General features: G+C 41.2%; 1 protein-coding gene across 1 annotated transcript in view; it reads left to right on the top strand.

Moving 5' to 3' along the window:
* Positions 1-18609, top strand: part of fat4 (FAT atypical cadherin 4) — a 100330-nt gene that overhangs the window by 39918 nt on the left and 41803 nt on the right. Inside the window, exons 2-4 of the mRNA XM_063493417.1 lie at positions 10445-10576; positions 16092-16353; positions 16979-17329. Of these exons, the coding sequence (XP_063349487.1) occupies positions 10445-10576; positions 16092-16353; positions 16979-17329 (745 nt within the window). The remainder of the gene's footprint in view (positions 1-10444; positions 10577-16091; positions 16354-16978; positions 17330-18609) is intronic.

Raw genomic sequence — 18609 nt, 5'->3', positions numbered from 1 at the left:
GAAAGTTTTTGAGCTCATTGGTTAAAAAAAGCCCCAAAAACCCAGAGGATGAAACTGGGAATTGCCACGAACAGTGGGAGATAATGAAATATGCAGGCAACATGGGAAGGCCGTTAAAGGCTTTCTTTTTTTTTTGTTTTTTAATCCACTAATGATGTCTTAGAGCTGTAGAATTCGTCTTTGGCCACAGGATTTCTTCCCATGCTGCTTTGTCGTGGGGGCTGAAGCGCATACAAATGGCTTGTTAATTAAGATGGATGGTACTTCTAAAAGGCCCATCTTCATCATAATAATAGGGAGTTAAACATGTGAGGCCTTGTAAGACCTCTGTGTAGTGTGGAAGCGGAGGTATGTGTCCAGAATAAAGGGGGGAAGGGTGGCCATCATGCATGTATGAATGAGCATGTCATAGCCTCCTGTGTGATCGGTGCAGAGTCTGCATTTTCATCCGTGTTTGTATCTGTGAGTGAGAAGAAGAAAAGAGAGGCAGAGCTGTCTCCAGACCCTCCAGCCTGTTTCCATGAATGGCTTCAGCAGGGGGAAACTGTCCCTCATTGTCAAGTTATTTGGCAGAAGACTTTTTTTACACCACCTCATGTTAAATTCATCAACATTTCTCCGTCAATTTTTTTTCCTTTTGCCCCTCAGAATGTCTTCAGATCAGGTTTTCTTGCCAAGCTGTTTCCTGCTGAGGCCTAAACGACCGAGGCAGATGTATAATACACCAAAATTACATTTCATGGCAGTGAAGCAGGAATAGGAATAAGGTATTTATAGGATCAGGAATAACACGGTCGAATATGTGACGTGGAGCTGTGATTTTAAGAGCTTTATTAGTGTGGTCACTGGGTAACTGGTGGTCACTATTTTTTAATGTTGTTACATGATCTGGTCAGTAGAATCAGAATAGAGGGCAAAGGGGCCACTGTTATGACTTTTAGCAGTCGATTTTACAGTGAGGTTGAGGCTTAAGTGGGATGTGTTACTGTGTGATATTTTTGTGTTGAAATTTTGCCTTTTTTACAATAATCGACAGGACATGATACATTTAGCTTAATTTGGTATACAAATGACTTTTCCAGGAATTTGCGTACTTTAGCTTTAAGACCGAGAGCAGGTGGAAACACTGATATAATCAACATATATACATTAAAAAAGGTGTTTGTTTTTTTTAGGTCGTTTCCCGTTTTTTGGTCTTTTTTGATAGAATGCAGATGTTATGCAGCTAACAGAAGTCCTAGGTGGATGGATAAACTTGCTTGTAGTTACAGTACGTAACTCCCCATAAAACCACAAATTGCCGTTTTTACATTTCAGTTTGTGTTTCCATTTTATGGTCAGCTCAGCTAACCGCTGCCCGGTTCAGGCTCCATGCTTAACACACAGACGTGAGAGCGGTGTGTATCTTATCTAATGCTCGGTAAGAAGGAAAAGCAGATTTCCCGGAGCGTTATACACTGAAAATTCCCCATATTTATCTTCAACTTACTAAATGGCATTACATTTAAGCATCACACAAGAATAGAAACATCTAAGACCATCAAAATATGAAACCTAAACGTCCGCCCATTGTTCCAAATTATCACTTAAGCTACCATGTTATTTTTCATTTAATCAGCAGGACCTTGGGTGGCAGTCAGGCTTCCTCCTGGAGCACAGGTCAGCCACAAGTTGACTACTAGAGCTCCCCCACATTCACACACACACAAATATATCCACTCTACCTACCCCCACTCTGCTGCTCCTCTGCACTAATGTTTTCAGGGCTTTTTCACATAAACAGGGGCTGCAGGGGGTGCCTGCAGCTTTTCACACAACAATCCAAGTCCTGTTTTGGATTAAAGCTGGTTTCTACACCACCGCTCACATAGACACGCACAAAACCATATGTGTACTTATATTCCTGACCCTTCCACTCATGCACTTTTTTGTGTTTCGTTCAGTTGATTTTTTTTTAATCTTTTGTAACTTTACTTGCAAAGCAGTTATAATACTATTAAATATAGACCCTCTAAGTCAGTGGAGGGATACATCTCAAAATGCTCTGTTACTAACAAACAGGTAGATGAAACGTCTGGGAGGGAAATTTCCTTTCATCTTCTTCCAACACGTCACCATGATGGAAGTCAGATCTAATGGACAGATAATCTGATCAGTCCTAAACATCATTAGCGTAGGCTAATTGTTTAATTATCTTCAGAAGTAGCGGACTGCATTGGGGATGAAGGGGGAGAGTGTCATCGCAGATTTGATTTATTAATAATTAGGTCAAATCCAAACAGAGATCCTTCGTTAATGTGTTTTTTCATTCCCTCAGCTCCTGTAAATCTTATGCATTTATCAGTGGGTGACAGTAACGATGAAACTGATGCCATAATGGTCTTTAAAGCCTCGCACAGACCTTCCAGAAGTCTTGGAAACCAACATTGGCTTTAGAGAACTATGCCTGATATCTACTGTATGTCACTCAGATTGAGCATTTATCTGTAAAAATCCCACTACTGCGAGGTCTGTGATTACGTGCATTACTTGGAACAATTTTCCCGTCTTACATATGTGTACGACGGCTCCAGACATATTGAAGCAAATTTGCGTTGGTAGAGAAAAATATTACTTGGTCCTTTTTTTGAGCACCGCATTGAAATAATAGTTTGTTCATCTAAAGTAAAAAATGTACAAGAACCTTTATTGAAGAACCTTCCCATTAGGTGTGTTAAGTAGTTTATGTAGTAGTCTGTAGGCTCTGTTTTTGATGTTCTAAGTGATCCATTTGGCACAGACTCTGTCTTCATTACTGTTAAAGAATTTAATCTGTGGCAAAGCATCTGACTTTACTGCAGCTACAGTATGGGATGAAACATGAAGCTTTGTTTTTCCATTATTTTAAATCAGTTTAAGGATTACAAGCTCATCCACAGGCTGGGAAATATTCTCAAATCTCTTACCCTTTGCAAAAATGTGCTGTCATTAGGAGCATTTTTAAACAAAGCAGTATGTTAACCCTTAAGAAGTAAACAGTAGGACTAGATGCATTATTTTGCTCTGAAACATGGTGCAAAGTATCCAGAAATGATACTGAGGCTGATGAAAAAGTCACTGGTCACAAGTCGTTTTCTATTAAGCTTTCGGCACGTTGAGCCATTTCTACAATAATTAATGGCTTTTTTACAGCAATCAGTCCCAGAAATGGTTAAAAATCTGAACATAGTTGTGTTTTTGATCTATTTTAGGGGTAACAAAGTGCTGTGTTTCTCATTTGCTCTGCTTTCCATGGTCTGCACGGCTTGAATGCCGTGATTGGAAGTAATTGTAGCGAGAGCGAGTGAGAGTGATAAGGCCATAGACTCACGCAGAGTCAGTGGCACCAACACCGAGACAGGCGGCCGTTATGGTCTCCTTCCATTTTTAAGAACTCCTTAAAAAAGACAGACAACTGATAAAAACAAAATACATTTCTTCTCTTATATCTTCAAAGCATACTTCTCACAAATAGGCTAATTATTTTGTTTTTTAACTTTCATCTCACCAGAAGGAGAAAATGCTTGTTTTGATGTTCTTCTAACCTTTTAATCCATGGATACAGAACGCGCTGCAGTTAATAGGCTATGGTAATTTCAGCGATGGCTTTGAATTGTACTCCAGCTTCAAGGAGAGCGAAATCTTGTCTCTACTCTGATCTTGCGCAAGGTCTAATTAAACTTTCCATCTAACTCTCCCAGGTAGGAATAATGGAGAAAGAGTTATGGCTGTTTATAGTGAAGAAGAACCCCTGTATGCGCTGCTCGCGGCCGGATGCGAGACCATTAAAAATAGCAATCCATCACAATTTTTTTCCACTCTGCTGTGTGCAAAGATGGCCCAGAGCCTGGGTGAAACAATACGCTGGCCCACATGACCTGGAAGGTTATTTGTTCTGTTGGATTATACAGTATATTCCGCTCTAAACACTTGGAGGGAACCTCATTTGGCAAGAGTTCGCAGGGGGCTTGAAGAGGCCTGCTGTAGACAAACAATCTTTTAACAGTTGGTGAAGTGGTCCACCGAGAGCAGAGTGATCCCTTTTATTAAAACCACTTGTCCAACATCGTCTCTCCCCTTGTTGGTTGCGTATGGCCGAGGTGCTCTCTGATCATTTGCAGACTCTCCTGGTTTTTTTTGTGTTGTTTTGTCTCTCATTTTATTCCTTAGTGTTGCTCTTTTTTCTTTTTTTCATGGGACTGCAGAAAATTTTGGGGGGGACATGAGGGGGATATGATCGTATCCTGACTTTTCCCTTGCACTGTGCGTTGAGGTTTGGCTGACATCCAGCTTTGTCTGCTTTTTCCCGGGCACGCTCCCATCTCCAGCAAATTCCTGTCTCCAGGGCGCGCATGCACTTTGCCGAGCCTGATGACTGCGGTTGGAAGATGAATTACTCTGCAGGCCTTTGTTTGACAGATGGAGCCAGTTGCGATTGTACACGTGTTAAAGAAGCCGTACAGAGGAGCTCCGTTTGACCTTGTCTTAATTATTTAGTTGTGTTTCCTTTTGTTGTTAGAAGACTGAACCAAGATGGCACTTTTACCAATATCCTTGACCCACAGAACTCGTGACTTCTTTAGCTCCATAAATCTGGAGCCAAGAGTCTACGATGTTCTGTCTAAACAGCTGAAATAACCACAAGGAGAGCTAGAGGAGGAAGTGAAGATGAAGTGAAATAATGATGGTCTTTGTCTGTGTGTCTCTAGAGCTGCGGGAAATGTATCATGTTGAATGTGGCCTTCTATCATTCAGGTCCACTTTACAGTTTCTCTTTATACATAGCAGGGAATTCATCAGATGCACATGGATCATGCCATACGGTTTTCAGATTAAGTAAGGCAAACACAGACACGGGCCTGGGCTTTTTCTAGACGGTCGGTAATCCATTTCAGTTCAGAGATGACAGATTCCTTCATACAATACAGTGCCCCTTATATAGTGCAGGAAGTGTGGAGACTCCATGATTTTCCAGTATGTTGCGAGTTAGTTCGAAGCTCCTGGAAGTTTGATGCTTTGTCGAATCAGTTGTCCTTACTGACCTGCATGGGTGTGGTTCCTCAAAGGTTTCCCAGTTAGTGGTTGGAAGGGATGTAACCTCTCAGTCAGAATATGAGAAGGCTCACTGATGACTCTTCTGCTCCTTTTTGGAAACGCAACACTTGAAGTATTTTTCGGCTTCTGTTGAAATACTCAGCTAACCGCCGCGAGCTGTACCAACCTTCAACTCTTTATAGTCCTTGCATTACACCAGCTGAAGTGTTAGATAAACAGAACCTTAGACGTCCATCACGTCGCTCTAAAGAAACAAACCTCGATGGAATTCATTTTGGTTATTTGTTTCTTACACGTCATCATAATCAAAGGCTTTTAGTGTCAACTCTTTTATGGCTTTGCAAAATTTTCATTGTCCAATTTAACAGTTTCGACTCTGCCAAAAAAGCCTGAATAACTTTAACAGTGTATGATTCTGGCTCAGACTCTGTGATGAAGTGTAGTATTTTGGATTGCTTTGTGATCCCAGTTTTTAACGCATTAGGCCCAAGTTGATCTTCGTGCACATCAGTGAAAAGCGGATGATGCAAAGTGGAATCGTTCAATCTCAGAGGCCGAGTATAATGAGCACGGGAAGTCGGTGCTTCCCCCAACCCTTGACCCCAAGTCGTCAACAGCATCTAATGAGACATTTAATCATTTTGAAATGATTATTTCCAGCAGGAGGCGCACCCAGCTCCAGCAATTTTTTCTACTTTTTTTAACGATCAGATGATCTCAACATTTACAGGCCAACTGTTGCATCAGTTGCACTCAGAGGTCACATTTTTTTCAGCGAGGTTGGAAGAAACGTTTGTGCTAATGATGTGAAGTTCACCCTTTTCACTCAGAGGTTCGTGGCGTTCAGTGGAGCAAGCATGCACTGCATTACTCATTTTTAATGCACACCATTGCTCACTTAATTATCAGACTCTCTACTAGTTATTAAAAACAACTGAGTTGCTAACTGACAAAATATGTGTGCAGTGTACATGGGACCGGACTCAAATAATACATCTTTTGCTTTTGCCCCCTGCCTGTGTCTGACTGTCTGCAGTGGACCTGGCAAGAGAGCAAGTATGAGATTTTTTTAAGTGGGAAACATATGAAAACCTGTGCAACTTCCACTTTTTAGATGTGGTGAAAATGGCTTTCAAGGACGCAGGTGATAGATATATATTTTTTTCCAGCTGTAACCACAACTGGTTCCTTCTCATTGTGGAAAATAAAATGTGGTGGAATCGAAGACGTGTTCTGGTATATGCTGTTACGCTTGAACTGAATGCCTTTACTTTGATATTGCTTTTAATCTACGAGCAAGTTTTTCTAAAGATGGATAAATGTGGAGTGTTTGTACCTGGAGGCAGCCTCTCGGGTTGAGAAATTGAAGCAATATGGAAATGCCAGAAGCTGCAGTTCCTTGTATTTCCACTTTATGTCACACTCCAAAAGTCAATCGACCCCCACTATGTTAAAATTCCCAAATGTACAGCAGAAATATGCATGTCTACAACCTTATGCCAAAAGCACTTTGGGTTTCTATGGCTGTTTTATCTCTTTATAACAACTGTATAGGGGTTGAAGTTTTTTTTTTTTTTTTAAATGACTGATTAGAATTTATTAAGACCCAAAGTTAGGGCCATGGGCTTTTTAGCTGCTGGGTGTTTGTTAGGCTTCACCTACAGCTATATGGTAAGATTCACTTACAAGCCATCCAAGTTGTTGATTTTATACATTTTTGATATATTGCTGTGTAATAGTCTTTAGATTTAGTGTAAAATGGTCATGAGCAATAGTTTTCTAGACTTTCTGAAAGAAAAAACATGCAGTGGAACACAACCAGTCATGGATTTGCCTCGCCACAGTGCGGACCTCAGCATTATTCAAGCAGTGTGCTATCATCTTGACAGAGAACAGGACAAAAAACACCCAAAAAAGGCTTTGAATATCCTACTTAAGGACTACTTAAAGAAAATACAAGAAAGTTTAGGCTGTGTTGAAGAATAAAGGTGGTCACTCCAAATATTGACTTTAAAGCTCATTAGAATTGTACAAACTCTGTTTTTGCATTGTGTACTATGTTTCCATGTATGTTCCCACATGCTTCAATAAATCTCTGCACCTTTTTCCCATTTTCCTAGCAAAATGTAAAGAAATGAGGTGTGGCTCAAGATTTTTGCACAATACTGTGCAGACTTTATTTGTGATGATTTTTAAAGTTTCAGTTCATCATCTTTAATCGTCCCCAGTGTTCTATATTGGTAGAAAGAGTAATGTTATATTGTAACAGGGACATTTGTACTAGAAATACACATTGCTTTTGAAATACTGAAATATAAAATTTTAAAGCTCTGAGCACAGCAAATTTGACAGTTCATTCGCTCCATCTGTGTTGGACTCGCAATCAAAACAGAGGTCGGTGAGAAAAACGTCTCTTGTGATTTAAGGTGAACTTACTCTTTAAATTTCAACTTTATGCGCAAGAAAAGAGATTTGATTACATAACATGAGCTCAGACATCTAAATTTTTCCACCTGTCATTTCTGCATGCATCATACAAGCTCTGGGAATTTCAGATGAATTTATCACTCCTGAGCTCCGGTCTCAGGCTCTCGGACAAATACTTTCCATCACTTACGGTCTTATAATCGACAGCGCTCAGGAACCGCTTGACACCTGAATCATTCATACCTCCCCATAAATAATAAAACTCTGGCAGCCAGTTAGCAGCACCTGCAACTTGAAACAGTAGTTCGTGAAACACAATCTTTGCCTTGTAAACTAATGTGTTTCACCTGCCTGGGCCACGGCGTCTGGGTTAACCGCCTGCTCGCCATGATCAGCAGACAGGTAGAGGGAACAAAACCTCTCTTCCTGCCTCTCTCAGCCTCCCTCTCCTGACCTCGCTTCCTCTTCCTCCGATGAATTTTTCACCAGAGCGCTTTGATATGTTGCTGTCCCGTGGGAGCCCGGGTAATGCAAACTGGAAGCATAAGGCGTAATTATTTCTCAAAACTGCACTTCTACCCTAATTAGTTCACTCCTCAGAAGTGGGCCTTGCATTATTTACACATCAAGGGGACACACAGGGCGGGAGATAAATATTCATTGTTTGTTGACTTTGCCCCGGTCCCTCGGCTCGGGCGCAAGTTGAGTCGAGAGCCGCTGTCATTGTGGTTGTTTATGAGACTTCTGTATTGCCGGTGCCCGGGACATAATCTGTCTTGTTCTTCTGTAATTATCTCCACTCATGCAGACAGACAGACACCAACTCAGAGTGGGTTTAATAAGTGGACAGCATCCTGGCATCCAGGCAGTGTTAAGCGATTGGATTCGTTCTAATTGTGACCTTGCTCAGACTTGCCCTCGCGGTGTCACATTAGTGAACAGTAGAAGAGTATTTTATTCAGTCAGGCTGTGACACTATTTCAGCCATATCCCCCATCAGGCTTTTTGTTCTGGGTCAACATTAATGAACTAAGCTTTTCCCAAAAGGCGTCAGTGGCAGCTGTTATGAAGCGCTTCCTGCTTCTGTTGGTTGCAAAGCAGATTTGTGGGACATGTGAAGGCCGCTTTTCCTGTAAATAGCCCAGTATGAATAGACCGCTGTGTTTAAGCCCCCCGTCTCTGTGGTCATATGGCCTTGAGGCCTGTTGTCTGCTCTATAAATGCCCACTGGGAAACTCTTGTTACCTCAAAAAAAAAAAGTGCTGCACCCATTGTAGACTTTTAACAACTGTTCTTTTCCCATTTCTTTATATCATCTCAGTAACGCCTCGCTGCGTGCGCGTGTGTGTTACAGTGATGCCTGGCACAAGAATTACCATAATCACTGTCAACATTAATGGAGATCCTATCACTGGAGAATTTAAACACGGCTTTTCCATATTTATAGAAGCAATAAACAGAGAATGCGCAGCAAAATGTCTGTTATGATTCAAAAGCGAGCCATGTTTACCGGCTTTGAAATGCATATTTGGGTTAGTAGATGAGGTGGAAGGGATAGCAGTTTAAGTTGTGGGATGCGAGTGGAAATGTAATATCGCCACGCTAGACGCAGAACATCTGAAGCCATAAATGTGTCACTCTCACTGTCTCCAGGGTTTCCACTTTCCCCCTCAGATGGACAAACAGGGTCATGTGACTGCTCATACTGTGCCGCTATACCGTAGATGGTTGAAAGCAAAGCAGTAAACTTATTTAGATGCACAAACCATTGAAAATGCATAATGTACATGTCTGTTGCTTCTACCTTGTTGGATTTCATTCAGTTTTTTTGTAAGAAGACCTGGCTCACGGTTAGCATTCTAAATTATCGATGGAGTACCGATTGCTTCTTTATCATCTGCGTTAAGCTTTGTCAGTGAGGGTGCTGGCTAAGTTGAGCATAAAAGATCGTCAATTCAAGAGTTCCTTTACTATAAACAAACAACTTGTCCAATCAAAAGCACAACAACAAACATTCTTGAAAGGGACGTCCGCACATGGAGTATTAGCTGCAAGCCGGGATGGTGGCAGAGGGTTCTCCACGTGTGGTCACAGAACGTTTGTGCTCCACATGGTCTTGTGTGAATGAGCAAAAGCCAAAGGACGCTTTGATTCACTTGAAATCGTATAATTTCTATAAACAACTGATCTAATCATAGGTTTCACTCTTCCCACTGTCGCATCTGTATTAGATTTAATTTATTAGAACAAGTCTCTCAGTGTGGGGGGGCAAAGTTTTTCCACATGGGGGGTCCGTGGTCTACTGTAATGTGTGTTTATTTTGGTTTGTAAGACTTGAAAGTGAAAATCCCTGCGCTGCAGTTAGTTTGCTCTACTGTTATATTTGCTGCACGTCTGCAATTTGTAAATGATACAGTTTCCATGAGCTCCAGTGACAGTGGGGTATATGAGGTCTACCATAGACCCACAATGCACTTCTCTAGATATGTTGGTTTACAGAAGCTTATCGTGGGTTGGTGTCGCTCCTAAAGCAGCACCAACTTTCAGTAATTCACTTTTCATTTGAATTATATTTATCATCACATTTTTATAGAGCATTCACTCTCGACCAATTATATAGTTCTGTCTGTTTAAGATGTGACTTGTTCTGTTAGTAGATCGAAAAATACACGAACTTTGGATGGGAGAAAAATTCAGGCTTTCTTGTTTGCAAGCTTTCACGGCAAGACTCGCAGCTGATAATTTCACACTTTTTCCTCTCTATACCCCGTGGAGCCAGAAAATGATAAATTTCCCTGCTAGTGCAGCTTCTTCATCTTCTGAAACCCGAGACGACTCAGACATTTTTTTTTTCTTTACAGCAGTCTTAACAGCTGTTGCAGACAGACTGTAGCAGGTTGGCAGTGCTTTAATGGAAAGTGTGCTGTTTATTCTTCCTCCACAGGTGGAGATCACGCTACAGGATGTCAACGACAACCCGCCCGTTTTCCCTAATGACATTCTTGACGTGACCATCGAGGAAAACGTTGGAGATGGCTTCAAGATAATGCAGCTAACAGCCACGGATGCAGACGAGGTAATGGCTCGGTGTCTTTGTGCTTTTCTTTGCCCGTTTTCCACTTCGCCGCTTTCGGAATAGATATCCTGGGAGCGATTTGAATTAAAAACGTGCTCTAAATTTTTGTTCCTACAGTGTCAAAACCACTAAAGATTCAAATGTTTTTTTTAACATCGTTGTCAGTATTAAAATCTTTACATTGGACCATTTTCATACCAAAATAGCAAATATTCAAGGCAGAAAAGGAATGGAAACAGTCTAGACTGCATGTCCCTGATTGATTATGATTGCGAGTTCATTATTATTCTGATAAGGGTAGTATTTATTTTTACAGCAGTTTTTAATTTTACAGTCGCTGTCATTGGCAATAAAAGTCAGTAAACCGTAACCTGGTATATGGAAAATCTCAGCAGTATATTACCTCAGGATTAAAAAAAACATTTTTGTCAATTATGACAAAAATGATGAATGAAAAAATTTCTGGGTTTTTGCTGTGATTTAAAGACGTTGCCTTTAGCTGTGGGAAATTTTATTTTTTACTATCATCTATAGATATTGCAGCAATTATTTGATTAAATTTCATAAAAATAGGGAATTGCCTGTTGTAGAGTACAGCGTTAGTTGAGTTCAAGCTCAGATGTGCACGTACTCGCGACTCCACACAGTGACACAAAGCAGCCAAGACAATTTGGGAAAGCACCATCCTTGCCTCCCTCAACTCTTACGCACTACCACAAAAGCATAAATCACCGCTTTGTAGCAATTAATGTGCTTTCCCCTAAGACACACGCACATTTAGAGTCTGCTCATTTTCACCCTTAAATGTTGATGTTATCTGAGATGTCTTGAGTCCGCTGGTGTCGCAGAAACATCGATTGATTCTTCGTCCTGTCATCCTGATAGTCCCTCCGCGGTCCCCGTAGTTCACATTACATCAGCAGTATCACTCTGAATTAGTCAAAGGCTCCATCTTTGGCTGCTTTCGGCAGGATACGGACATTAAATCCTGCCGCGAGCAAAAAGCAGGCCCTGCCGGCATCTCAAAGGTCTGCGGTCCCTCACCCAAGCCAAAGGACACAGTTGAAGTGAGTGGAAAGAGTCGGGCCATAGAGGGGCGAGAGATTAGAACGCAGGAATATGGACTCAGATTTAATGTTAACTTATGAGGCCACACGTTTTTTATTGCACAGCTGTTACCTCGCTCCCATCTCTTTGCTCTGAATGTGAGAAAAGTCATACAAAGTCCCACTTTATGCCATTTCTCTTTTGTCAGAATACTATATTGACTGTAAATCTCGGACCTGGAGGCAGGTCAGTCTTTTCAGTAGGGGGACTTAAGGACGTTATTTGATTATTTTCTTTTTTCAGTTCCAAACTATTCACAGTTTTGATCTTGAAAGGCTTAGCATATGGTATTGAAATCAAATTGCGCAGTTGTTCACTTTTTCCACATATCTGAAGTTAAGAAAAGCCTGACCTGTGGTGCTTAGGCTGAAATCGAAGGCTTTTCGGTAATTTGTAGAAAATTAAGCGTTCATTCTTACAAGCACGCATATGCATATGAGCCGCGCTTGAATTACCCACCTAAAGAACTTGAATTCAAGAGAAGTCACATTTCACTTCCAAGCAAGCAAATGAAAAAAAGAAGTACTTAAAGAGAATGTAGAGGAGCCTTTTTAAGAATTACAGATTCTAGTGATGTTTACTCCAAACTTCAGCGCTGCCATGAATAGGCTGCTAAATAGAAGCCTGTGCTTCATTCCAGCTCTCACTCAGAGCCAGATATGAGGCCAGCCAAGCCTTTGCCCACATCCTTACGCAGGAAACTTAAGTTGCGCTGACATTAAGCGTACGGAACGCATTGGAGCTCTTGTTGAGAAAGCCACATGTGTGAGCCAGCGCAGAGTAGCCAAGAGTGCAAGCTGTTGGCCAGCTGACGGGCTGAATTCAGACATCATAATGATCCCATCCAATTTAACAGTGCTACATGTGGGATTCATGTGTGAGGGTATTAAAATGCTGTTTCTACCCATCCGCTTTTCACTGTGCCCATTTCCACCCCAAAAAAGGAGGAGGGGATTGCAGTGGGGTTGAAAGGAAATCAATATAAAACGCTGCTCTTTTGTGTAATGCAAGTTAGGCCTCTCTGAGAATGTTTCTCACCTCATTTAAAAGAAATATGCAGCCATTTGTGCTTTTGGAGAGACTGTGAGCATTTTATTAGAATTCTGACCTAATGTGGAAAATATGTCACAGGTAAAAAAAAAAAAAAAGAAAAAAACTTTATTAATGAAGAAAAACGCAACAATGGGGGTTTTAGGAGAGATCCCTGCAAGGAAGCACAGGCTCCAAGTGAACAGTAATGCATTCCAGAGGCCTGAAAACCCACAACAAGGAGATTTCTGGCTATTTTGCACACTTGTAGAATGGATTTACACACCAGCGGCGCAGACTGTTGGGTCATCCTTAACTTTCTTTATCTGTAGCTGTTAGTGACAACACATCGCTTGTTTTCCAAGAGTCTATGTTATGATTGGCTTGCTGTCTTGGTGCTGTTGCATACAGGAAGCTTGCTATCCCCACCGGTGCTGTCTGCTTCGCACCTCTCGCTTCTCATAGGAACTGCGTGCTCCCAAAAGCCACTCATCTACTAAATGAGTTTCCTTCTGCCCCTGCCTGGTGCACTTCGCTCCCTGGAATACTGCTGTTTAATTGGCCAGCCCTCGTTTTTTTTTTTTTTTCTTTTCCTCCGAACAACCCTCCGTGTCTTTGGAGAGCCGTAAAGTAGTCAGACTCTTGAGTGGAGGTCAAGAGGGCGAACAGTGTCGAAGTGAGTGTGTTTGAGTGCGTGTAAAGATTTTACGAAAAGAGAAAGACATGGGATTGTTCAGGAGAATCAAACAGTTTAAAAAGAGAATAAACCTATTTTTAAATGCCTGTGTTTATAGTTTTTGTTGGTATGTGTGTGTGTTGGACTGAAGCCTAGATGGACCCCCATCTCGGCCTCTCCCACCTTCCTTGCTCTGCCTTTGAACCCTATCAGAAAATTAATTGGCAAACCATGGGTGTTGGGTTCCGGACTGCGGCCCAGGTGGTTAATGAGATTGCCAGATCTGGAGCCACTGATTGATGACAGCAGGGTCCTTCGATGAGCAGAACCTCACTCCGTCCTCCTCATCTCCCCCATTTTTTTATTGGGCCTGGATCTCAGACCAAGTCTGGTAATGCAATGAGAGACGAGGTCAATAAGACAGAGTTTTTATCTATCATAAAAAACAGGCCATGGGAAAGAGATAAGAGCAAGTAAGAGAAGTTAGCCCTGTGATTATATTGACTCTGTGTGTTAAATGTCTGCTTTTAGGCACAGTCTTTGTGCCTAAAAGCAGACAGTTAAAAAAAGGTTAGACAAGGGAAGAGAATATTTTATAGTTTCTTGTGTTTTTCTTCTGTCAGACATGGCCAAACAGTAAAATCTCCTCTACATTCAAGTTTTTAACCTTTCAGAGTTCACTGATTTAATGACAGGATCACTTTAAATAATCCTACTGTAAAACATTACATTTGCATTTGACTATGTACTATATGTATAAATTGTTTGTTCAATCCCACATGCATTTTAACAGTGAGCCATTTAAACTGTGATTACCTTTCAAATGTCTTTCAATGTCAAAAAGTAAATAACAAGTTCCAGAATTCTTAAATCGATTGAGGGATACAGTCAATAAGATGTGGCTCTGTGGTGTAGGGGGGAACACACACATCAAACCCGGTTTGATTCCAGGAGGAGAGATGGACTCTTGTATTCCTAGTGCCAGTCCCAAGCCCTGGGTAAATGGGAGGGTTGCCTCAGGGAGTGCATCCGGCATAAAATCTGTGCCAAATTAAGCATGCAGATCCATTCCCTGTGGTTTCCCCTTGAGAAATAAGGGAGCAGCTATTTTCTTACACGTGCAATTATATGCATTATAATACTTTAATTGAAACCACTGAGTTAATGAAATAAATAGTTATAAATAAATATTGTTCATATTAACAAATGCAAGTTCACCATCTGTTCAATAGATTTGGAAACGTTAAAAACCAAAACAGTGATCTTAACAACTTAAAATTCTTTATTTTTACAAAAATATTTGTCTGAAGACTGCTTTATTGCCAAAGAGAGGTTGAATCTGTAAAACATGGAGGAGCTTTATACCACAACAGCCAACTAACACATCATTCTCCAGCTGATTTTACCATGAAGCACCGCTGCGTACGTACAGTTTATTTCAACACAGCTTATTCACTTAGGCAGTAAATGTGTCAATACGCATATAAAAACCAGCTTAATGCAGCACTTCTACCCTATAAGCCTTTCCATTGTTCCAAGGGGATCAAAAAGCATCACACAAACATCAGGCATAGCTGAAAGAGTCTCTTTTAGCTTTGCTCTTAACCAACTGTAACCGGAGCCCTCGCTTCATCTCGCTGAGCAGCAGTAGCTTTTTGATGTTGCTTTAGCTTTTTTGGCAGAAGACACAGAGTGAGACAGTTGTCTGATCTCCTATTGTCCCCAGCACAAATGTAAACGTCAAGCTCTGTCGTCAGCCTCATTCACATGTCATAGTGCATTCAGTCCCCATCTCTGATTCCAAAGCCTCTCGCTATAGTGATCGCATGTGTTATGGCGCTTGTACTTGTCCGATGTAATAGATGATCTATTAGTTGCATTTATAGACGAACACTATACCCCCCAAAAGTTCAAAGAGGAAGCGCAAGTCTCTCGTGAATATCACCACTCAGCTCTTGTGTTTCTTCGTATTTTTTTCTGACTAGTTTGACCTTTAATCGTAAAAAAGGCCATTTAGGTTTATCAGCTTTCCAAAAATCTATTATTCCGTGTCATTTATGCTTATAAATGGGTCCTCTGTGTTGTTCAGCAATGTTGCCTTCGTCCAAGAAAACCTGTTCCTTCTCTCTACACTGCTAGACATTTTCTCTTAACATAAAATCTTAGTGCTAAAGCAACAACATTAAGGTCCTGATAAGATGGGTGGATTTCTCGTTAGCATGCTCAAAGCTTGTTTGTTTGTGAAGGTCAGTGAGATGTAATCCCTTCAATTCAGTTTTTTCCCAGTTGTGCTTTATTTGGTGTCACTATCTTGATCTGTGATCTTCTTCAAGGCCTTTTTGAAATCACAAGCCTCCACTTTATGGACTGTCTCTGTGGAAAAGGGCCATGTTTGGGGTTTCATTCATGCTAGACAAGTAGAGATTTTGTCCTAGAGGCATGACATGCTAACATGTAATAAACAATCTAATTTCCTAGTAGATAGATTTGCTTTGATGCCTGATGGTCTTCCTCTTGTATCTGAAGAACTTAAATTTCAATCATGGTTCAGCACAACAAATCAAACTGTTTTTATAAATCCTCACTTGCAAGTAATGAGTTTGGGTTTACTAGGAACCCAACAAGGAAAAATCATATTGGAGTGAAATAGATGACTCTATCCTAACTTGTTGTTTGGTATTATCGCATTCTTTTAAACCTCAGGGTCCCAATGCTCTTGTGACGTACACGATCATCAGTGGGGCAGATGACAGCTTCCGTATCGACCCTGAATCCGGAGATCTCATCGCCACCAAGAAACTAGACCGGGAGAGACGTTCGAAATATTCCCTCCTGGTGCGTGCAGACGATGGAAAGCAGTCATCTGACATGACGCTGAACATCACCGTCAAGGACGTAAACGACCACACGCCAAAGTTCTCCCGTGCAACGTACTCATTTGATATCCCTGAAGACATGGTGCCTGGTAAGATGTCTTTAAAAATTCAAGATTGCAAAGGCAGACAAGCAATGTTTGATCTCATGCAAAGGCCCTTCAGACTGGACTTCTCTGTTAAGATCATCAGTTACAAATTATTGGGGGTAAATTCTTTGTAGTATTTTTTTTCCTGTGCATCTTCCTTCAGGGGGAAATCATGAGTTTAATGGGTCAAAGTGACAGTAACTGATATTTGATTTATATGGAAATCTATCAGCAACAAGCAGGATTTACTACAGTACTGACAGTTGTCTGGCCTCGCGTCCTCACTCCTTTCTCCACTTAACTCTCAAGAAAAAGACGCATAATTTTGGTAATCAAAGATGAATGAGGGTGTCATTTAGAAATGTTTCACGTAAAGCTCTAATAAAACACTTAATGATTAGCTGTGTGCTCAGCCTCAGCTGTAAGCTGAAAACATCAGCGACTGCTTTTAGTCCAAAGCAGAACAGGCCAAGACATTAAAAAATCATCAGTTATTTTAGCAACTGGCGCAGCAATAACTGAGTCACTGGTATTAATAAACCTCTCTCTAACCCCCTGCAGTTAGTTTTTTTCTAAAGGGCCATAAAGTCTAACTTCTCGCCTCTGTGTTACAACCCGTGTCTCACAGGCTCCATCGTGGCAGCAATCCTGGCCAGCGACTCTGACTCAGGGGTGAACGGAGAGGTCACCTACTCGCTGGAGGAAGATGACGAGGACGAGACGTTTCTCCTGAACCCCGTGACGGGATTTTTCAACGTGACACGTCCGCTAGACTACGAGACTCAGCAGTACTATATTCTGACAGCGAAGGCTCAGGATGGTGGGGGGCAGGCCAGCACAGTCAGAGTGTACTTCAATGTGTTGGATGTAAATGACAACGCGCCTGTTTTTAACACTACCGCGTACAGCACGTCTGTCTCTGAGAGTTTGCCGCCTGGATCCAGTATCATCACCGTGGGAGCCACTGATGCTGATAATGGTATGTATATATAAGAATTTACATAGGATATAGTAATGTACTAATACCTGACTAGTACTTTTGAGCTCATCCAACCACAGGACCAGCATATCAGTCTGAGCAGGTTCACATGAGCACATATGTGAATGAGTCTGGAGATGTTATGATGAGCACTGCAGTATGTTGCCAGCAACATCGTCCAGCATGACTGGTTTGGTAGTGGGTCAGTGAAGGTGCACTTCAGACCTCCACATGCTAGCCAACAGTACCCTGACTTTTGTTAGGTAGTAGGACAAAGTCCCAGTGTCAGACATTATACTGGTGCAGTGGGTTCCTCCTGGTGCAGGATAATATCTGGTGGCCAGAGTATGTAGGCAGTGGTGAAGGATGATGAAGGCATTGATCCCAGTGACTGGCCCTCACGTTCCTCAGACCTGAATCCAACAGGCACCTGAGGACACATTACTGAGCAACATTATGACAGAACTTGGATGAACCTGTGATTTCAATATTTAACCTTGACTTTGGCTGTGGTTTTGAGTCTAGGTTTTAAAGGGTTGATGATTTTTCCCCCCCTGATTGTTGGTATGTCATTCAATTCTTAGAAAAAAATGATAAGATTTGCATCAGTAAAGATTCTTTCGTTTGTCAAATCAAGGTGTGATTTAAGTATTAATTTTACATATACTTGTATATATAGTGTAGTGTATATATAAACACATACGCTGCTCACGTCATTGTGTGTAAGCATATTAAATATGACAAAAGGGCAGGGATACCTCAGTAGGTAGAGTGGTGGTCCCCTTCTAAAATAAGCAATGTGGAATTTTCCCATGCTTTGATATATAGTGTTTATAATTATATATATTTTTTTATTTCTCGTAAGCTTAGTTTCGTATTAAACATCACCTATCAGACAAAATGAGAAATACTAGTGCAGCTGTGGCACTGATTTCACTCTCTGTTTCACTCTCAGTTCAGATGACTTAAAACTGATATGCCACTAAATATTTTGAACACTGCTACATTTGGAACTATTTGGCACTTGCTGAAGATAAATATGTCTGAAGATGAGCCTTTTTTAACTGTACTTGAAAACACAGTCGTCAAGTTAAGTCCTGGAAGTATTCCGGTGATGTCAGTGTATTTAAAAACGCTGCTCAGTGGGCATGTTTAAAGCAGTAATGTACTCTCATCGTATAAATCAAGTGTGAGCTAGCCTTAGTAGATTAATTTAATAGAGGCCTGTCACTTTGTTATGACAGCTGGTTACACAGAAGCTCTCAAGCCTACATTTTATT

Source organism: Pelmatolapia mariae, linkage group LG2, assembly GCF_036321145.2.
Source record: "Pelmatolapia mariae isolate MD_Pm_ZW linkage group LG2, Pm_UMD_F_2, whole genome shotgun sequence".
Classification (NCBI taxonomy): domain Eukaryota; kingdom Metazoa; phylum Chordata; class Actinopteri; order Cichliformes; family Cichlidae; genus Pelmatolapia; species Pelmatolapia mariae.
The sequence above is the reverse complement of the archived record's forward strand: the minus strand, read 5'-3'. Positions and strand labels throughout refer to the sequence as shown.